The sequence below is a fragment of the Pelophylax lessonae genome, assembly GCF_965119305.1.
Source record: "Pelophylax lessonae genome assembly, chromosome: 3".
NCBI classification, from domain to species: Eukaryota; Metazoa; Chordata; class Amphibia; order Anura; family Ranidae; genus Pelophylax; species Pelophylax lessonae.
The window spans coordinates 404774859-404797713 of record NC_138770.1 but is presented as its reverse complement, the minus strand read 5'-3'; the positions used below and the strand labels follow the sequence as shown (position 1 = coordinate 404797713).

General features: G+C 41.0%; 1 protein-coding gene across 1 annotated transcript in view; it reads left to right on the top strand.

Annotated features, from left to right (window-relative positions):
• The first annotated feature begins 206 nt into the window (after window positions 1–206).
• The window catches only part of FRK (fyn related Src family tyrosine kinase), a 138065-nt gene continuing 115416 nt past the window's right edge, over window positions 207–22855 (top strand). The window contains exon 1 of the mRNA XM_082252600.1: window positions 207–765. Within this exon, the coding sequence (XP_082108726.1) occupies window positions 368–765 (398 nt within the window). The 5' untranslated portion in view covers window positions 207–367. The remainder of the gene's footprint in view (window positions 766–22855) is intronic.

Below are 22855 nucleotides of genomic sequence, written 5' to 3'. Positions count from 1 at the left end.
GAAGTAAACTGAGCAGATATTCCAGTGTTCAGATTTACCTAGATACCATGTTCAGCAAGGTGTTTTCGTCATTCTTTGAAATTTTTAAAGACAGTGCTGGCTGATTGTGGACTTCAGTTACCCCGCTAAGTATTACATTTCTTTCTGTTAATAATCTGTTTTTGTTGCTAACTTACTTTTTAACCCTACAAAAGGACATAGCCTGTCCAGTTGCTTGCAGTCAATTTTTTTCACAGGACCTAGGATGAGTCTGAAATATCACATCAGCAATGTTATTTTATAATATACAGCTACAGCCATAGCGGTAAGAAAAAAATAGTTCACTTACCTGGACTTGGAATACAGGATCTGACTTTTGAACCGGAGTATGGGAAACTATTGTAGGAAAAATTGCAGCTGTTGCATGACAATTTGCCCTTGCTTCTTTAAGGAAAAGGCAGATAGTTATAAACCAGATCAAACCACAGTTTTTCAGAATGTCCATGCCGGTAATCAATTCGACGGAGGTGTATCTTTTGGCTTTCCAGGCGGACCTCCAAATGTAATTATCAATTCTCAAAGGAACAACGATTTATATGTGGCTTTATATGACTACAAGGCTGGCACAAGTGATGAGTTAAGCTTTAAAGCTGGGGACCAATTGCAGATTCTGGACTTTACACATGAAAGCTGGTGGAGAGCTAGGGCCTTGATTGCACGTGGAAAAACAGAAGGATACATCCCAGCCAACTATGTTGCTCCTGTCGCAAGCATCGAATCCAAGCCGTAAGTTTGCCTTTTTATTACTGAACAGCTCTGATTAGTTATTAGGTTTCATATCTACTTTCATAAATCATGAAGTATAAATGAAAATTTGGAGTTGAGTAATTCAGTTAGAATTTGTCACCCTTTTCTGCATTGTGAATAGATATTAGACATGATATTAAGGTGTCCTAATTCAGTGGTTCTCAACTCCGGTCCTCGGGACCCACCAACAGGCCAGGTTTGCAAGATAACTAAATTACATCACAGGTGATCTCATTTGCTGCTCAGTGATTGCAGTATTCTAGTCTGCATCCCCCAAGGTAATACTTAAAATCTGGCCTGTTAGTGGGTCCAGAGGACCGGAATTGAGAACCACTGTCCTAATTAGCCTTCTTTTGCCGAATACTGGGCTTTTGGTGAGAAATGTTATATGACCCTCTCTTTGAACAATCTGTATGTATGTTAGAGACAATTTTAGAGGGCCTTCATGGGTACAGAGTGAATTGGACCCTATCTTGCTGAATGCTGGTAATATTAGAAAATTCATATGGGTGTAGAGTGGACTGGGAATTTTATTTATTTATTTATTTATTTTTTTGCTCAATGAGAAATGCCCTATGTAGCACTTATTTTACACCAACATGGAGAAAGTGATTTTTGCTTTGTACACAAACATTTGAATATTGTCCATAATATTTTTTTTTACTTTGCACTAACCTCTAAAATATCAGGGTGTTGTTAACGCAAATTAGAAAAGTATTAAAAGTAATGTTTTTGTTGCTAGTGCAATAATACAATCACCTCAAGCATGTTTTAAACAAAACAACTTTAACATTTAAATAATATATATATGTGAATTTGTATGTACAGTATCTCACAAAAGTGAGTACACCCCTCACATTTTTGTAAATATTTTATTCTACCTTTTCATGTGACAACACTGAAGAAATGACACTTTGCTACAATGTAAAGTAGTGAGTGTACAGCTTCTATAACAGTTTAAATTTGCTGTCTCCTCAAAATAACTCAACACACAGCCATGCATGTCTAAACCGCTGGCAACAAAAATGAGTACACCCCTAGTTAAAAATGTCCAAATTGGGCCTAAATAGTCATTTTCCCTCCCCTGTGTCATGTGACTCGTTAGTGTTACAAGGTATCAGGTGTGAATGGGGAGCAGGTGTGTTAAATTTGAGGTTATCGCTCTCACTCATACTGGTCACTGGAAGTTCAGCATGGCACCTCATGGCAAAGAACTCTCTGAGGATCTGAAAAAAAGAATTGTTACATAAAGATGGCCTAGGCTATAAGAAGATTGCCAAGACCCTGAAACTGAGCTGCAGCATGGTGGCCAAGTTGAGTACACATGCTCAGCCTCATATCTAGAGCTTGTCTTTGGGAAATAGATGTACAGTATGAGTGCTGCCAGTATTGCTGCAGAGGTTAAAGGTGGGGGGGGGGTCTCAGCCTTACAGTGCTCAGACCATACGCCGCACCCTGCATCAAATTGGTCTGCATTGCTGTCATCCCAGAAAGAACCCTCTTCTAAAGATGATGCACAAGAAAGCCCGCAAACAGTTTGCTGAAGACAAGAAGTCTAAGGACATGGATTACTGGAAGCCCTGTGGTCTGATGAGACCTAGATAAACTTATTTGGTTCAGATGGTGTCAAGCGTGTGTGGCAGCAACCAGGTGAGGAGTACAAAGACAAGTGTGTCTTGCCTACAGTCAAGCATGGTGGTGGGAGTGTCATGGTCTGGGGCTGCATTAATGCTGCCAGCACTGGGGAGCTACAGTTCATTGAGGGAACCATGAATGCCAACATGCACTGTTACATGCTGAAGCAGAGCATGATCCCCTCTCTTCAGAGACTGGGCAGCAGGGCAGTATTCCAACATAACGACCCCCAAACACACCTCCAAGATGACCACTGCATTGCTAAGGAAGCTGAGGGTAAAGGTGATAGACTGACCAAGCATGTCTCCAGACCTAAACCCCCATCTGTGGGGCATCCTCAAATGGAAGGTGGAGGAGTGCAAGGTCTCTGACATCCACCAGCTTTGTGATGTCGTCATGGAGGAGTGGAAGAGGACTCTAGTTGCAACCTGTAACGCTCTGGTGAACTCCATGCCCAGGAGGGTTAAGGTAATGCTGGAAAATAATGGATGTCACACAAAATATTGAAACTTTAGGCCCAATTTGGACATTTGCACTTAGGGGTGTACTCACTTTTGTTGCCAGCGGTTTAGACATTAATGGCTGTGTGTTGAATTATTTTGAGGGGACAGAAAATGTACACTGTTATACAAGCTATACACTCACTACTTTACATTGTAGCAAAGTGTCATGTCTTCAGTTTTGTCACATGAAAAAGATATAATAAAATATTTACAAAAATGTGAGATACTGTATGTACGTGAAGACATGCTCTAGGGAAAAGGTGCCAGATTGCATTACATTATAAGCTCTGGTTGTTTTGAGTCACCCTGCTGAGTAGGTGGCTATTATTATCTATTAGTACAGTATCATGTGTCTAGAGATTAAAAATGGGTGGTAATAATACTAGCATAATATTTTATTTTCAAGAAAACTTATTGCCTATTAACCACATAACGTCTGCTCACGTTGCTGCTACTGCAGCAACGTGGCTCGTTATCGTCTAGCGACGTAGTACTACGTCGCTAGACTCCTCCCCCTGTAGGCGGCACTCGTGCGCCGCCGGAGGCGCGCTCCCGCTGTTTTCAGTTACAGCGGGAGTCGGGCCAGGGGAGGAGCGGCGGCGATCGCCGATGCTCTTCCCCGATCATCGGGGAATCTAGTTTGGAGATCCCCCCGCGTGTGTAAACAGAGCGGGCGGATCTCCTAAGTGACAGGGAGTGACAGATCACAGTGTTCAGCATAGCTGAACATCCGATCTGTCCCTGACTCACTCAGTCACCTCCCCCCACACACGTCAGTAAGCACCAGGCATACATTAACCCCTCCCTCTCCAATAAAATTAACCCCTTCCCTGCCAGTGTCATTTTTACAGTAACAGTGCATATATATAGCACTGATTACTGCAGTAATGTCACTGGTACCCCCAAAAGTGTCAAAAATGTCAGTCAAGGGTCCGATCTGTCCGCCGCAATGTCGCAGTCCCGCAAAAAAAAAAAAAAAAAAAAAACACTAAAAACTACAGAAATCTTTCCCTTAGTTAGTAAACGCAATAACTTTTGCGCAAACCAATCAAAATACGCTTATTGTGATTTTTTTTTACCAAACATAGGTAGCAGAAAACAAATTGGCCAAAAATTTAATTTTTTTTGGGGGGGGGGGGAGAATTTCATATAAAAAAAATGTTAAAAATATTGTTATTCTTTCAAAATAAACGCTCTTTTTTTGTTTATAGTGCAAAAAGTAAAAATCGCACAGGTGATCAAATACCACCAAAAGAAAGCTCTGTTTGTGGGAAAAAAAGGATGTAAATTTTGTTTGGGTACGGCGTCGCACGACCGCGCAATTGTCCACTAAGTTCGCACAGCGCCAAATCGCAAAAAGTGGCCCAGACGTAAGACAGCAAAATCCTCTAGTGGTAAAGTTGTTAAATAGGGTACCTTGGAATAAGAAGATAATTTTTCACTGCCAATAATAAACAGCAATACAACTATTGTTATAACAGTTTACAAAGCACTGATAACATTCATACACACATCACTTGGTATTGAGTCTGGACAGATTACATTACTAGACTTCTGCTTTAATATATTTTAATGAAAGACTGGTGGTAAACATATAGTGCTGGTATTAAGTACCTGGTGACGACTGAAATGTTGTGGAGGCCTCTCTTGCAACTCCTGCCAAACACGCCTGAAGGTGGAGGCAGAGAGTGTGAGGGCACAGCGTGGTACAAGAGAGTATCTGGCTGGTGAAGTCCACTCTTAGGTGGATGAAGCTGGGGGTTACAGTACTAAGAACAGGATAGTGAAGCAGCTTGGCACCAGAGCAGGAGATGGTAGCAGAGCAAGTGTGCAGGCAGCAACCAGAGGAAGCCTGGTAATAAGGGACTGTGTCAGAAGGCAGAGCAAGTCCAGGTAACAGGCCAAGGTCTGTAACAGCTGGGCAGTGCAGTACAGAATCAGCAGGCAAAGACGAGCCCAGTAAACAAGCTGAGGTCAGAGAGATCAGATGGACAAGGTTAATGCAGGAGCAAAGGCAAAATTCAGGAGGAAGCCGGGTCATGTACAGTTAAGCAGGTTCAATGGATCAGGTCGCAGGAATACAGGTACAAGCTGAAGACCATTCAGCAACTGCTCATGATGACTGGCCACTGGGTACCAAGTACGCACACTAATTTGTATGTGTACCTGTGCGAGTACACGCACAAATTCGAACATGATGAACTGGAATAATACATCTATTGCCTCTTTTCCTAGAAGTATTAGTATGTGAGAAATGCACAAGTGCACAAATATGAGCATAAGCCCTCACTGGTTTTCAGAAGCTGGGAATCTGGTTTACCTTACAGCTGGGTATTATCAAAGTTATATTTTGTAACATATGACAAAAGAAAGGAAATGTTCTCCAATAACAAACAGATCATTGCTAGTTGTGGTTCGGAAATGGGCGATTACTAGGGCCTAAGCCACACCCTAAAAATTTCCAGGCGATACCCAGTAAAGGCATCATCTCTCCAAGTGATAACACTTATCTAATAAGGGTGCCTCTTGTATGAAATCATTGCCCTAATATTTTTTATTATTATTATACAGCATTTAGATAGCGCCAACAGTTTGCGCAGCACTTCTCAAAGTGAGGGCAGACAGTACTATTACAATACATTTCAATACAAGAGGAATCAGAGGGCCCTGCTCGTTAGAGCTTACAATCTAGAAGAGAGGGTCAAGTGATACAAAAGGTAATAACTGTGGGGAATCAGCTGATGGAGAAAATAAAAAGTACAGTTGTTAGGTGGAGGCAGGATAGGTTTCTCTGAAGAAAAAAGTTTTTAGGGATTGCCTAAAAGTGGATAGAGTTGGAGATAGTCGGACAAATTTGGATAGGAAATTCCATAGGATGGGAGAGGCTCAGGAGAAGTCCTGGAAGGGAGCATGGGGGAGGTGACAAGGGGACTAAAGAACTGGAGGTCTTGGGAGGAATAATAAGGAAGTATTGTATTTAATAGGTCACTGAGATCTCTGATATTCTCATCACGTACAGTGAGGGAAAAAAGTATTTGATCTCCTGCTAATTATGTACGCTTGCCCACTGACAAAGAAATGATCAGTCTATAATTTTAAATGGTTGGTTTATTTTAACAGTGAGAGACAGAATAAAAAAAATATCCAGAAAAACACATGTCAAAAAAGTTATAAATGGATTTGCATTTTAATGAGTGAAATAAGTATTTGTTTCCCTATCAACCAGCAAGATTTCTGGCTGCCCAGGTGTCTTCTATACAGGAAACGAGCACTCTTAAAGGGAATGGTCCTAATTTTAGCTTGTTACCTGAATAAAGATACCTGTCCACAGAAGCAATCAATCAGATTCCAATTTCTCCACCATGGCCAAGACCAAAGAACTGTCCAAGGATGTCAGGGACAAGATTGTAGACCTACACAAGAATGGAATGGGCTACAAGACCATCTCCAAGCAGCTTGGTAAGAGAGGGTGACAACAGTTGGGGCAATTATTCGCAAATGGAAGAAACACAAAATAACTGTCAATCTCCCTCGGTCTGGGGCTCCATGCAAGATTTCACCTCATGGAGTTTCAATGATCATGAGAACGGTGAGGAATCAGCCCAGAACTACACTGGAGGATCTTGTCAATGATCTCAAGGCAGCTGGGAAAATAGTCACCAAGAAAACAATTGGTAACACACTACGCCACGAAGGACTGAAATCCTGCAGTCCAAGGTCTCCCCTGCTCAAGAAAGCACAGGTACAGGCTCATCTGAAGTTTTCTAATGAACATCTGAATGATTCAGAGGAGAATCTGATAAAAGTGTTATGGTCAGATGAAACCAAAATCAAGCTCTTTGGCATCAACTTAACTCGCTGTGTTTGGAGAAGGAGGAATGCTGCCTATGACTCCAAGAACGCCATCCCCACCATCAAACATTAAGGTGGAAATATTATGCTTTGGGGGTGTTTTACTGCTAAGGGGAGAGGACAACTTCACTGCATCAAGGGGACGATGGACAGGGGCCATGTAATGTCTTGGGTGAGAACCTCCTTCCCTTATCCAAGGCATTGAAAATGGATAGTGGATTGGTATTCCAGCATGACAATGACCCAAAACTCCAGACCTTAATCCCATAGAAAATATGTGGAGGGAGCTGAAGGTTCGAGTTATCAAACGTCATTCTCAAAACCTTAATGACTTGGAGAGGATCTGCAAAGTTGAGTGGGACAAAATCCCTCCTGAGATATGTACAAACCTTGGTGGCCAACTATAAGAAATGTCTGACCTCTGTGATGGCCAACAGCAGTTTTGCCACCAAGTACTAGGTCATGTTTTGCAAAGGGGTCAAATACTTATTTCACTCAACAAAAATGCAAAAAAAAAAAAAAAATCTACCATTAAAATTATAGACGGATCATTTCTTTGTCAAAACCAGCAGGGGATCAAACCCTTTTTTCCCCTCACCGTATGTCCCAGCAACCTAAAAGAGGACCTTTTAGGTAGGAACTCCAAAAGTGAATATTTGCTCTATATTTAGAAAACATTTAGAAAGGTTTGTTATGCCTAAGCAGCTCCCACAAAATCTCCTGTAATAAAGCAGAACACTTCCCGGTTTGTTAGTGTGCTTAGGCTCTCCTGTGCCTACAGCCTTATTACTGTTTATATGCCATGTGATATTCTGCTGGTTTCATGAGATTTTAGGTGAGCTATTGTGATGTGACTACTGTGCTGCTTGCTGGACAAAGTTGTACCTAAAAACCTACAGTCCCTGCATTTCTATGCTTCTGTTTAATTCATTTTTTAATCTATATCCCTCCACCTGTCTTGCTGCCTCATGAATAATCCCCTACAAGTCCTTAGATCACTAATTATCAAAAGGTAGCAATGGCAAAGAAAGCAAAGCCGTATTCCTTTGCCAAGAAGGCCACCACCATACAGGTGCATAATAATGCATTGAAAATCAGTAATGGAAAAAGTATTAGCCTACAGAGAATACGGATTAGTCCATTTTATAGAACAGTTTCCACAGTTCAGTTTCTATTTAACCACTTGACCTCCGAAAGATACCCCCCTTCATGACCAGGCCATTTTTTGTGTTACTTTAACTGACAATTGCACGGTCGTGCAACACCGTAACAAAATTAAATGTATGTAATTTTTTTCCCCCACAAATATAAATAAATATAGCTTTCATTTGGTGGTATTTGATCACCACTGTGTTTTCAATTTTTTTTTGTGCTATAAACAAAAAATAAGGACAATTTTGAAAAAGAAAATGTACTTGTTGCTAAAAAAAAACACATTTAATAAAAAACACGTAAAAAATCTAAATTTCTACATAAATGTAGGCCAATATATTTTATGCTACACTTTTTTGGGACTGTGATATTGCGGTGGTCAATTGGACACTAACTGACACTTTGCGGGAACCAGTGACATTAATACAGTGATCAATGCTAAAAATATGCACTGTCACTGTACTAATGACACTGGCTGGGAAGAGGTTAAACATCAATGTTGATCAAAGGGTTAACTGGGTGCCTAGCCAGTGTTTTTGTGTACTGCATGTGCTGCTATTACTATGTGAAAAGATGAATTCTAGGAACACAGAATCTATTCCTTCCCCCCTGTCAGAATGGAGATGCCTTGTTTACATAGGCAGATCCCTGTTTTGTGTAGTTTACCAAGGATTGGCAGGTGCCGGAGGACATCTAGTGCCTGGCACCTGCAGATCGGCTTCCGCTGTGAATGATCAGAGCAGGAGCGGCCGCCGGTGGCATGCTCGTGCCCCCCCCACAGTGTATATATATATATATATATATATATATATATATATATATATATATATATATATATATATATAGGTGATTCTCCGCAAAGCTGCCGCCATGTAGAAGTACACCTGATATAGGATGGTCAGCAAGTGGTTAATATTGGAGGACATGCTGCACAATATTGGAAAGACCAGGTAAGTAAAATTCCATCCCGAAGAAAACCGTCTGGATTCATTCATCCCTATTCAGGACAGATAAATTCAGATAAAATGAAATGACAGTTGTACTTTGTGGGACATAGTAATCTGGCAACCAGGGTCATTCAGTAACAACAAAGAAGGTTGAGACAGGTGTCAGACAGGACAAGGACAAACTAGGAGGCAAGTAATTACAGTAACCGAAACTGGAAAACATACAAGAACAGGGGTTGAAATACAGAGAACATCTACAATGTACCAACAATTCATGTTGCCTATCCATGAGGAATTGGCCAAACCACATTCATGTGAGAGTGTGAAGGGTGTACATGTGCAGGCTATCAGGTAGAAGGAATAGCTGTCAAGTGATACTGAATGAGTTCATAGACCAAAAGGTGAAAGAGTACACAGCAAAATACAAAGTCACAGAGATAATTCAAAACCGTTTCCTTATACCTATCATTATTGTCTTATTTAACTTGCTTTATGCACAGTTTATGTTGCTGTGTTCTCCTATTATATTTATTTTTCAATTCTGTAATTCATTGATGATTTACAGTATAGCAATTTAAATCAAGAGTTTTAAAATGTCACAGAGCAGGGGCAGAGGGAGGAGAATAGAGATATTAAAATATGGACATTTGTTTCTGCAAAAATCAATGAGATTTTTTCCCTATTTGGAGATTTTTTTCCTCTCACTTCCTGTTGTTTCTACACGACAAGGAAGAATAAAAAAAAAAAAAGAAGAAAAAGAGATTTTATATATATATATATATATATATATATATATATATATATATATAGCAGGTTTTCCAGGCATTGGGCCTGATGTGGGTCTGCCATTGTTACCGGTTACCTCTCCAACCCCTGTGAGCTGCGACCCTGGGTGTGAGAACTGAGACATTGACAACTCCGGCATCTTGGTTTTGTGTTTTTTTTGTAGATAAATGGGATGGGAGAAGGGAATGAGTGGGATACTCCTTTAGGCTTAACTAGATACAATTTGGGGCTTTATCCAGAAAATGTCTGTTAACGTTGCCTTGACGCCAGCCGACGCTAGCCAGCGCTCACTGACGCTTAGAACACACTGTAACTTGACAGAAGTGCTGAATCCTTTACTCTAGGTCCAGAAGACTCAGGACTGTGGAGCATAGAACTACTGACACTGCTGCACTGCAAAGTCACTGACCACCCTCTCCAGCCTGGCACTGGCTTGAGGTAGCTTGCTGTGAATTCATGTATATCTGCAACTCTCAACTGGTACTCTGCACAATTCAGGGCCCAAACCGCAGACGCCCCCTTTACAATTTTAGCTCTTCAGGGTCTACTGACTATGTACCCCCTCTGTTACTTCAGGGTCCTCAACCTAGGTACCCCCTTTACAGTTAGCTGGCACTGGATCCCAGAACCTCCTCTGGAGTGATCTCCTCTAATTCTTCAGGCAGGGGCCCCCCCAGGGGCAATCCTCAGTACTCACGACCTGTGTAGGCTTTCCTGGGACTGGACCCCTCTCACTCTCCGTTGGTTCTCGGCACACCGGATCCCCTCAGCTCAACTCAGCACTCTCTGGATTCTCGGGCGGCACCCTGAGACATCCTCTTCCTCAGAGAGGAGGAGGGACAGCCGTTCTCTCCCTCCTGGGACTCTGCTCCCGCCAAAGATGCCGGGTCACGCACTTCCCCTACCTGTAGGGTGCTACATATAGTTAACCAATTAAGGACTGCCCTATAGCAGATATACTGCTACAGGATGGCCCTCCTGTACAGAATAATGTACTGTATATATATATATATATATACGCGATTCTGCACTTGCGCCTATAGGGCGCACACACGTGCCGCTGGCGGGCCACCTCTGCTGTGATTACTCACATCAGAAGACAATCTGCAGGTTCAGGGTAATGGATAGAGACACAGAACAGAGCTCTGTCTATGTAAACAAGGCAGAGCTCAGTTCATACAGGAGGTGTGTGGGGGGGGGGGGGGTGATGGATTTTGCGTCCCTGCCCAGCTGAGAATAAAATCACTTCCCTTAGTAAAAGCAGCACACAGTTTACACAAAAACATTGTCTAGGCACACAGTTAACCCTTTAATCGCCCTAGATGTTTAACAACTTGCCGACCGCCAGCAGTACCTATACTGTGGCAAGTCAGGTCTGTCCGAGGAACAACGTAACTGTATGCGGGACTGCTAGTGGGCGTGCACGTGCGCTGTTTGGCTACAGGGGGAGTCGAGCAGTGGGTCCGGTGGCTCCCGCAATCACTCCCCGTGGAGACAGAACGGCGATTTGTGTTCATTCAGTGAATACAACCCCCACACAATTAGAAAGCACGCCCTAGCGACACATTTAACCTTTTGATCGCCCCTGGTGTTTATCCCTTCCCTGCCAGTGTCATTAGTACAGTAACAGTGTATATTTGTAGCACTGATTACTGTAGTAATGTCAATGGTCCCCCCAAAAGTGTCAAAAATGTCAGTTAGATGTCCGATCTGTCCGCCGCAATGTCGCAGTTCCACAAAAAAAAAAAAAAAATCGCTGATCGCCACCATTACTAGTGAAAAAAAAAAAATGTATATAAAAATTACATACCATATATTACCAATTAAAATACGCTTTTTGGGATTTTTTTTTTTTTTTACCAAAAATATGTAGCCAAATACAAGATGGCCTAAACTGATGAAAAAAATTTTTTTTTTTTTTTTTTTTTTTTTTTTGGGAATATTTTATAGCAGAAAGTATAAAATATTGTGTTTCTTTTTTTCAAAATTGTCACTCTTTTTTTTTGGTTTATAGCGCTAATTCTAAAAACCGCAGAGGTGATCAAATACCAGCAAAAGAAAGCTCTGTGGGAAAAAAAGAACATCAATTGTATTTGGGTACAGTGTCACATGACCATGCAATTTTTTGTTAAAGTAACGCAGTGCGGAATCGCAAAAAATGGCCTGGTCATTAAGGGGGCAAATCCTTCCGGAGCTGAAGTGGTTAATAGGGATGTTTTTTCCCATATTTCTCATGGGTTGGACAGCCTACTGAAATGAAAGGGCTGCCCTACATAGCCCGCAGCTCACAGCCTGCACAGAGCTATTCAGCCGATAATTTTCCACTCTAATGTTAAGCAGTGCTTGCAGGGCCACCCATAGCTTGAATGTTGGCTGATTTAGCAGGAGCAAGTTGAAATTCAAGCGGTGTATGAGAACCTTTACATTTTTGGCACAGGAAATCTTGAAAAGCTATTTTATTTAGTCTTCCATAGTTTAAGTGGTATTGAAATAAAGTGTAGTGACTTGTCCTGCCTATTTTAAACTGTTTCTTGCACAGGGTATATTTTTGTTGCTGCAGGGTTTATGGCAAAGACACTGTTTAAGAGTTTCTAATGACATTTATAGGTTGCCAATGCTCAATAAAGTTGGCATACTTGGTTTGAGGCACAGCTTTGTGCATACCGGTACTATTGCAGCAAGCTCATTTTTCTTTCTGGGACAAGCTTTTTTTTCCCTTCCGTCATTTTTTACTGCTTTTATGATTTTTGTTAAGCTCAGACATGAGGAAGTCCATTTTTATTTTTCATTGCCAGTAAGTATGCTAACACTGAAATATTCCTGGAACATTACACTGTGGTTCTACAACATAGCTGTGGTCTTACAACAAAGCAATGGTGCAAGACAAGTAACAAACAATCCAATACCACCTTTCAGGTTGCTAAGCTGCTAAAAAAACTGACCCACATGTGGTTGTCACCCCTGGAGGTGCATTTATAATGCAGCATCATGGCCTTACCATGATCAAACTGTGGCTTTGAAAAAAAAAAAAAGGACCAACAGAGAGCTAAGCACATAAGCTAGAAGCCCCAAAGCAAGCAGAGCCCCATTATTTTAATAGATAGAAAACATTGACCACTTTCAACAATGCAGGACTAATGTGGCAGATGCACTGTGGTGTCCAGTGGAAAGGGGCTAGCACTATTCCTTCTCTGTTATGAGTAGGTCCCCTATTTATTATTGTGCTTATTTGTATAAACCGCTTTTCTCCTGTGAAAAAAAACGTGTCACCTTTTTATATAGCAAATTTGCTGTACATGTCATGTTGCCCCCATGTTTGCCAGATTAAGTCACATTAGCTACTTTTTCTAGGTAAAAAAGAAGAATACACGAAAAGAAGAATATTGCACACTAATTTTTTTTACAGGCATTTATATAGTGCCAACAATACATATGTAGCAGGTTTTCTAGGCCTGTGGCCTGATGTGGGTCTGCCATTGTTACCGGTTACCTTTCCAACCTATGTGAGCTGTGGCCCTGGGTGTGAAGACTGAGACATGAACCACTCCGGCATCTTTGTTTTGTTGTTTTATTGTAGATAAAGGGGATGGGAGAAGGGAATGAGTGGAATACTCCTTCAGGCTTTAACTATATACACTTGGGACTTTGTTCCTGAAAAATGCCTGTTGGCGCTTCCTTGATGCCAGCCGGCGCCAGCCAACGCCCACTATCTCTGAGAACACTCTGTAACTTAAGAGAAGTGCTGAATCCTCGACTTGTAGTCCAGAAGATTCAGGACTGTGAAATTGTAGAACCAACGACATTGTTATACTGCAACAAGTCACTGGATACTTCCCTCCTGCCTTGCTTTGGCTTGAGGTAGTATGCTGTAGAATCCTGTCAAACTGTACATTCCAACTGGCACACACTGTACAATTCAGGGCCCATTAGTAGGTGCCCCCTTTAGCCTTGAACTCTTCAGGGTTCACTGTCTTATCACCCCCCTCTCTAACTTCAGGGTCCTCAACCTAGGTACCCCCTTTCAGCTAGCTGGCACTGGATCCCAGAACCTCTTCTGGAGTGGTCCCCTCTGACTCTGCCAGACCCCCCAGGGGCAATCTGCAGTACTCACGACCTGTGTGGGACTAGACCCCTCTCTCTCGCCGCAGGTTCTCGGCACACCGGATCCCCTCAGCTCAACTCAACACTCTCTGGATTCTCAGGCGACATCCCGAGACATCCTCTTCCCTCAGACAGGAGGAGAGACAGCTGCACTCTCCATCCTGGTACTCGTCTCCCGCCAAAGACATTGTGTCATGTGCCACCCCCAAACTTACACCCACTCCCAGAATCCTTTGCAGCACAATCTGCCTTCTGGGGTAGTTACAAGCCTGGATGTGTCCCCTGATTGGGTTTCCCCCACCGCCCTATGAGAAGCCTCTCACAGAGCCAGTGGGGAGACTTCCCTCTTCAGCAGGCACATCTGGAAACCATGACACCCTGACTAATAAACCACAGCCCTGCTGTTAGGCAGACAAGGCCCACTTTACCTTTACCTAGCACCTACTTGTAGGGTGCTACACATATTATTATTATTAAATATAGCGGCAAAAGTTTGTGCTGTACTTTACAACCTTGAGGCAAACAGTTACAATATAATTAAATACAGGAGGAATCAAAGGGCCATATTCTACATTCACATCCTTTCTTACCCTCAAGGAGCCTACAATCTAAGGTACATACACATACTAGGACCAATTTAGATTGGAGTCTATAAACCTAATGCTATGTCTTTGGAGTGTGAAAAGAAATCCATGCACGCACAGGCAGAGCATGCAAACTCAATGCAGGTAGTGTCTTGGTTGGGATTCAAACTGAGGACCCTACTGATTCAAGGCCAGTAGTGCTAGAGCTTATTTTCTTAGCAATTCTTATGTTATCGATTATGTTTGTTGACCTTTCTTATTTCTCACCCCTCCCCTATTTAAAATGTTGCTGGTTGCTATGCATTTCTGTACACATATCAAACCTTTTTGTTGGACTACATGCCAAACAAATAAGCTAGTATAATAGCCATCTAATTAATAACCTTAATCATTCACATTTTTTTAGTTTGGCATGCAAAGTTCAATAAAAAGTACCCCTGGCCCTATCTTCTGCTCCAGTTGGCCCCAGGTTGCTGCTTTCTTTCAGTGCAACAGCAATGTAAGAAAAATTAGACTTTATATATTATCCTTAAGAGACTGAACAACACTTATAAATATACTTAGATATAAAAAAAATAAAAAAATAAAAACAGATGCTTTATTATCTCAACATTAAAAAATAGAGGCAAGAACATCTCAGATATAAAATAGTAATATGTATACAGAAAATAAAGTAAAAAATACTGCACAAAGGCCAAATGGTTATATGTGATAACATTATGTAAAAAAAGTTTTCTATATGAACGCTTTGCAAAAAGCCATAAACACAAAAAGGCAATCCAACAAAACTATATATAGATGGCATAGGTAGCACAACCATAAATGCCCACATGTATGGACTTGGGAAAAGTCACAATCCATACAGACTCAATATAAAATCCCCACACTCACGCAAACTGAAAACTAAGTGACAAAAAAAAAAAAAAATATTAGAATAATAATAAAAAAAATAGAAGAAGCTGACTCAAGGCTGGGTTGTCATGTAACAACTGCTACAGATAAACAAAGCTGCTGTGCAAAGGTGTCTTTGTGGCACCTCTATCTAGAGTGGAGACACCCAAAGACAGGAAGTTTGCTACTGGCTAGATCACCAGGTGAAAACAGAGAAGTCTAAAAGAAAATTAACACAGCAACAGAATTTAACCTAGATTCACATTGAGGCCCTTTTGAAATTGCGCAAGTTACGCTGAACTCACACGATTTCAAGCCAGTATTTCAGTCCGACTTGGGAGGAGATTTCACAGACATCTGTGCGGGTTCCTGCACAGATGTCTATTGAAATCGGCCCCTGAAGTCGCCAAAACTAGTACAGAAACTACTCTTGGGAATCGGTGCGGTGCCGCAAAGTTGGCACTGCACCGTTTCGGAAGGTGAAATTGCCAGCAATAGGCTCTGATTTGACATGTGATTTCACATGTCAAATTGCAAGTCAGGTTGGACCAATGTGAACATGGGCTTAAGGATTGTTATATGCAAAGTATCTTAATGGTGCAGGAGCGCTAATAAATGTATGCTGGTGTTCCTTTTATCCATGTGTACGGGATTCTGTGTCGGATCGTGTAGAGAGCTAGATTCCACAGCCTGGTGTGGGAATCTGCCAGCTGGGGACATATAAGCCACTTTATGACTTCCTTTGAAAAAAAGTGGTCATAGATCTCCGGTGAGTGAGCGCTGCACTTAAACATGCTGGAGAGGAAGAGCATGATTTCTTTTGGTATCACTTTTTTTTTCACCTTTGGATTTATCTGTACTGAGCACTTCTTTTGAATTGTTTTTCATGGAATTTTGTATTTATATGTATTTTTGTTGCCAATATTTTTGGGACATTGTCAGAGCATGGTAAATAATTTAGCTGAGTGTGTGACAAGCCGTAAAGAGACAGGGCACCCTAAATACCTCCCAACACAAAGTCTGCCAATGCTTGTCAATTTGAAACCGTGCGCATTGGGCTTAATTTTTTTTTTTGTATTGTACCTTAACATATTAAAGATTGGCACCTCTGTCTTGATGAATCAGCTCCCGTTAAATGCGTTGACAGGTTAACAATTTGTTTAGGCGCCATTATTTCCATTTTCTGTATACATTGTTTTATTATATACAGTATCTGAGATGTCTAGCCTCTATTTTTTAATGCTAAAAATAAAGATACGCAGATATATAAAATCCCAGATGCTTTATTAAGTGTTGTTTGGTCTCCTGAGGGTTATATCTAAAGTCCTAAGCTAAATAAATATGTAACTGTTCATTTAGCTGTCAGGGAAAAGATGGGCCTATCCCAGAATTAAAGTGTATATAAAGCCACATTTCTTTTTTTTGGGGGGGTTATATAATAGTAGGGGTGTAGTATTTAGTACTTTAGTATTGCTGTCTATGACCATGTTAGGGATTTTCCTAGAAGGGAGTTAGTAGAGAGATAGTAGTAGGGGTTTAGTATTTAGTACTTTAGTATTGCTGTCTATACCCATGTTAGGGAGATTCCTAGAACGGATTTAGTAGAGAGATAGTAGTAGGGGTATAGTATTTAGTACTTTAGTATTGCTGTCTATGACCATGTTAGGGATTTTCCTAGAAGTATTTAGTAGAGAGATTGTAATAGGGGTTTAGTATTTAGTACTTTAGTATTGCTGTCTATAACCATGTTAGGGAGATTCATAGTAGGGTTTTAGTAGAGAGATAGTAGTAGGGGTTTAGTATTTAGTACTTTAGTAATGCTGTCTATGACCATGTTAGGGAGATTCGTAGTAGGGATTTAGTAGAGAGATAGTAGTAGGGGTTTAGTATTTAGTACTTTAGTATTGCTGTCTATAACCATGTTAGGGAGATTCGTAGTAGGGATTTAGTAGAGAGATAGTAGTAGGGATTTAGTACTTTAGTATTGCTGTCTATGACCATGTTAGGGAGATTCCTAGAAGGGATTTAGTAGAGAGATAGTAGTAGGGGTTTAGCATTTTGTACTTTAGTATGGCTGTCCATAACCATGTTAGGGAGATTCACCCCTGTATTTGTTCTGGTGACAACAATCTAAAAGGACATTTCCCTCACTTTGGAGAGATATCCTCTCACTCCCTGCTGTGTCTTCAAGACAGAATGTGAAGAAAATCTTCCAAATAAAACAGATTAAAAAAGAAAATGAGAATCCCTACTCTATTCAAAATAAAATATATAAAAAGCTTTGGCTTTAGTTTCAAATATTTTTTATGTAAAAATGACCATTCATAATAAAGAAAACACAATTACAATTTTTTTTTCTGTCTTTTCTTCTGCACGTCCCATATCTCTGCAAATCTACATACAATAGATCTTAGTCTAAGGCAAAATTGATATAGTCAATGCAGAGCAAATCAACACGTAGTTACAGGCACACAGAAATCTTTATGTAAACAATAATCATAGAACTAAGACTAATTATTGCTTGACTTTCCCTTATGGTATCTGAGCAGAGAGGAGAGAAAGCAAATGCACCCATTAAGTCTGCCGTCCCGTTGAGAGTCTAATTCCTACAGATAGGAGACAGGATGGGTTGGTAAGATCAAGGCCTGCAAAAATCTATAGGATATAAAATATAATGAATATATGCCTGGAGTATCTAACCACCTGCCACATGTTTCCCTATGTACTAATATACCAATAATATTCTGTACCTTTGCTGCAGAAAAGAAAAAGCTTTTTTTTTTTTTTTTTTTACAGGCATTATCTCAGCCTCCAGTGCCTCCTATAGAAAACTCCTCCATTACTTCCTGGTGATTGTTCTGGTATTTTGAGCATAAAAACTGTTAGAAGGAAGTAGTTCAGTAGCTGACCTGAATAACAGACTCCTTGCACCTGCTCTGCCATCCCAGGGCATTGCTCCAGTTCATCTCTGTAGTTACATGCACTCATTATCAATGAACCAAATTCTCATTGAATACACAGTCAGAAGACATGTCTTCCTCTACTGATCAATTGTTTTATACCTTACCTTTATCTTGCATAGTTAATTTATTTGGCAGAGTGTGCAAGAGCTGAGCAATCACATAACAGCCAATGTGATGCAGAGCTGTAATATTGAAAACTGGAGACGTGTGTCCCCAGAAGTCTATATAGCACACCATACACTATACAGTACAATCTGATTGTACATTCACCATTGGATCTACCATCAACTATGTAGTGCAAGGGCCTGTCTGATTGGATAGAAAAGTGTGTCCTCCTATTATATAGTTTTTGTAAATCTAAAGGAGATCATACAGAGATTGTACAATCAGACTATATAGCGTATTACCCTATCCTAAAATGAACTAGTCATGCTTTTGGTACCATTAATTGTTAACGCCATTGCAAACGCATAAGCAAACAGACATTTTGCCACATGCAAAAACATGCAACACATATGGCAAAACATGCGGTAAAAAAACATGCAAAACACAACACAACGAAATGCCCATGAGCTACTTTGCTGCATTTGTTGGCTGTAGGGCAGCCCAGTGCCTATGCTTTGATAATAATATACTGCACTGTGTCACGGGAAAAAAATATGCTTCTTTTTAGGTGCCTGAAAACTGCTGGGGCAGGCAGTTTCACACTGACTTGAAGACTCAATGAACTACCACAGTGCTCAACAGTGCTGTGATAGTTCATTGAGAACTACAAACCAACAGCCGCAAAGGATGTCAGTAGTTGTAGTTCATTCATTCACAGAACTCACATCTGCACTCTTTTTAAAAAGTGACAGCTTGTACGGGGAACTTATCCCTGTACTTCTGCAACAGCGAGAGCCTGGATTGCTGAGCTACTGCAGGAGCCGACACATGTTACTAATAGGTAAAAATGAGTGGAACATGTTCCCAAAGCTGAACTTATCCTTTAGCTAGTTATTCTACCACTACAGGTGCATTAAACAGTTGTCCACTAGGGGCAACCAATGCCTCAATAGTGGTGAATGATTGCTGAAATTGGGCAGTTTTAGCTAACAAGTGATCTGTTTTTTCCCCCACTTCAAAGTAGGCTATTTTTTTTGAAGATTCCTTTTTTTTTTTTGTGCAGATGTATTGGAAAGATGTCTCAAGATCTGAGCAGCTAGCCATGCATTGTGCATTTTTTTTTTAAGTTGACGTACCTATGTACCTCCCTTCACCACGTCTGATGTTAAAAGGGGAATGTCCCACATTCGACTTTTTATATTAAGCAGTATAAAAAAAATATAATAGTCTATCTATAAAAAAAAAAAATGCATGGCTTTTCATCTGGTGAAACTGGTAAGTACATTCATTAAGTACAGCCAGTGTATATATATATTGTAGGTCTCTGCTTAAAGGTTCATTGTCTGTAACTACTAGTATTGGAGGACTGAAGCTGCATTGTTGTCGCTTTTTTGGTATCCTGTTCTTTAACCCTGACTTCTGAGTTTATTGTGCCTAATAAACTCTCCTAAAATGTTCTAAAGAGACTGACACACACAATTCCTTTCGCCCCACATGGAGTTTAGTATTTTGAATGCTAGCCCACCAAGCTACCTGGGGGTCCTTCCAGAGGCGTAACTAGAACCTTCAGGGCCCCGATGCAAGAAACCATGAAGGGCCCCCCAGACCCCTGGCCGGGGCCCTACCCTTCAAGCCCGGGGCTCTTCCCACTAATCCTGGGGCTCTTGACCCTTGTTGCATGGCCTTTTATTAGGGTCCCACAGTAGGATCCTTTCACAAGTTCTGCAGTGGGCCCCCTTCCTGCAATCTTGGGGCCTCCCCACAGTGGTGCAATGCTAGGGCCCGGTCGCAAGTGTGACCTCTGAGATCCTGGAAGTTCACCCACTGGTTTGCTCCCGGGCCCCCTGGAGCATGGGGCCCGGTAGCAATTGCAACCCCTGCAACCCCTGTAGTTACGCCCCTGGGTCCTTCTCATCTGCCCAAGGGTAAAGTGGTGCTGCCCTTCGTACCTACTGAATATCTTCACTATGTGTGTTTTCAACCTGGTAGTAGTTAGTATGGCTCCAAGTAAAGAATTAGTTCAGGAAGGATGTAGCTAGTATATTTTACTAGCTTTAGGATGTCAACTACATAAAATATTGGGTTGGTTCCATCACAAATATCTTTTTAAAAATAAAAATAAAAAATCTCTACACTCCTGTAAACAACTGAAATAATTAAAAGTTGAATAGGTTATTTATCTTTGTTTTTTAGTTCTCTGTACTTTTAAAATAAACCTACAGTTTGTGGGAATTCTACTCAGCCCTTTGTTTGACTGCAGTGGCATCTTTCATTTATGCTATGTATACAGTAGTGCTGTTTTTTATTTTCAGTAGTGAAAAGCAAGAATGTATTTACATGGCTACCTAATAGAAGACTTCAGTATTATAAACTATATAATACACAATACAATACTATAAGCCCGAACAACAGAATTGTTCTAACAACCTTGACATTCTTCTTTATAGGAATATATAACCCTTTTATTAATCGTAATCCTGGCTAAATTGCTCTGTGTCATTTCTTTTTACAATGTGGGGCATTGAATGCTGTTGTACATTATATCTTGCATTTCATATAACTGGTAAAGTTCTGTGTGTGGGAGAAATATCTTTTGTGTGTCTTTACTTCACCAAAGTCAAAAAGGCTTCACTGGGATTGCAAGTATTTTTACTCCACATGGTACATAATCCTACTTGTAGGAGTTTCCTACACTAGGCATCTAGAACAGGGTCACTTTCCTTGCACAGGGGTACCTTTACTTCTGCCGAGCATCGTATACATTTGAATAAATAAACTGGACTCAATGTATGCACTTAATTAACTCTGAGGGCCCCAGTGGTGGAGATCTGCTGCTGTTGTTGTTGTTATGGTAGATGGATCGCTGCAAAAGGAGTGCCAACAACATCCCCCTCTCTGCAGGAGGCTATCTCACCACCACATGTACATGCTTACAGCAGGCTGCTTGCCAAACCTTCGTTAACCTTCATAACCACTGTATCTTCACACTGTATTACCTCTTTGTAACGATGTCTTCATACTCCAATGGGTTTGTGACCCAACTGTAGACTATGTGTGCCGGTTACTTGCGATACACCCCTTTAGTAACTTCAGACCAGGCAAAGTCAATGTTTCAAAAGCTGTACTGGAATGCAGCTTGAGGAGAATGACAAGATAACAGTTCAACATACAGTGCAGTCTTTTTCTAACATCCTTAACTACAGGCTTGTGGCTGCCCCAGCATACCTGCACAGGAATGAGTCCATACTTGGCAGAGTCCACAGTTGGTATCTTCAGGGACAAATTCAAGTCCCAGCAATCCTCCTACATGTGGAAGGCTCTAGGACACAGCATCTGGCAGAAACAGGGACTCCCAGAGAGGCAGAAGAAGCATCTGGAGGTCACATCTTGCTGGTTGTCTGTGCCTTTTCTTCCCATGCAGCAGGCTGCATGTTGTGGGACTACATGCCTCAGAAGCCCCTCACCAGTTTCCCATACAGGGTCCTTTCCCTCCCAGGTGGTTGTCTGGCTGAACAAATTACATCTTCAGCTTATAGCCTTTCATTTTTCCCACATGGCTGAACCTAACTCGGGTAGAGCCTCCTTCCTTAATTTATGAGCACACGGAGGGACAACATTAACCACTATCTGCCTACATACTAACCATGTCAGAAGACAAAGCATAATCTCAAAGTATTGGAACATGCACTACCTGAAAGCCACTGGATAACGCATAGCTCCCACTGATGCCTGAAAATGGTGTAGATATAAGGATAGCAAAAGTCATGATTGTAATGGTGCCCCTGATTCTGTGACCAACACAGATAAATCCAAATTCCCTCAGTTTTGTCCTTAAGTTTTAACATGTTTATAGCCAAACTGTTACTCCTAGAGGAGAGAAGACACACTGCGCAAAATGTAGGGGTTTATAAAGGATGGGGGGGGTGGTATATGGAGGAGTGGTTTTAGGGTACAGGAGGTAAAGAAGTAGGGATAATACCTTCAAGACAGTAGGGATTGGGGATGTAAATTAAGGAGCAGTGCTCTGGTGCTCTGGCTCATATTTTTCCCTATGGTCCAAGTGTGTTAAGCTACACCACTATCTTTCCATTTTCATGTCACAGTGATTCCCTAATGAATATTGCGTTTTGCAGAAAGGTTGGCATTCACCTTCATGGTCAATGGATATATAGACAAACAGCTAACAAACTATATTTAAAAAAAAAAAAAAGCTTTCACTGTGCCCCTTCCATTTGTTGTCTGTCATTAGATCTTACTTTCCAAAATAGTGCATATAAAAGATGAAACACAAAGCAAGAGATAGGGAATGTTTACATACAGCAATTACTTTCTTTCACCCTTTTTGATGACTCTGACTTTTCTTCTCTTACGTATTGCAGGGGCTGGTAAGTACTGGATTGTGTTAGAAAAGGCAAATGGATGGTTTATCTGAAACATATGCTCACTTTCTATCCTTATTTAAACCTGTCAGCAGAAACTGATCGCACTTGTAAGTGTGTTTACGACGGTGAAAGACAATTCACACTTAAGACAAATGCTGCAAACTGATC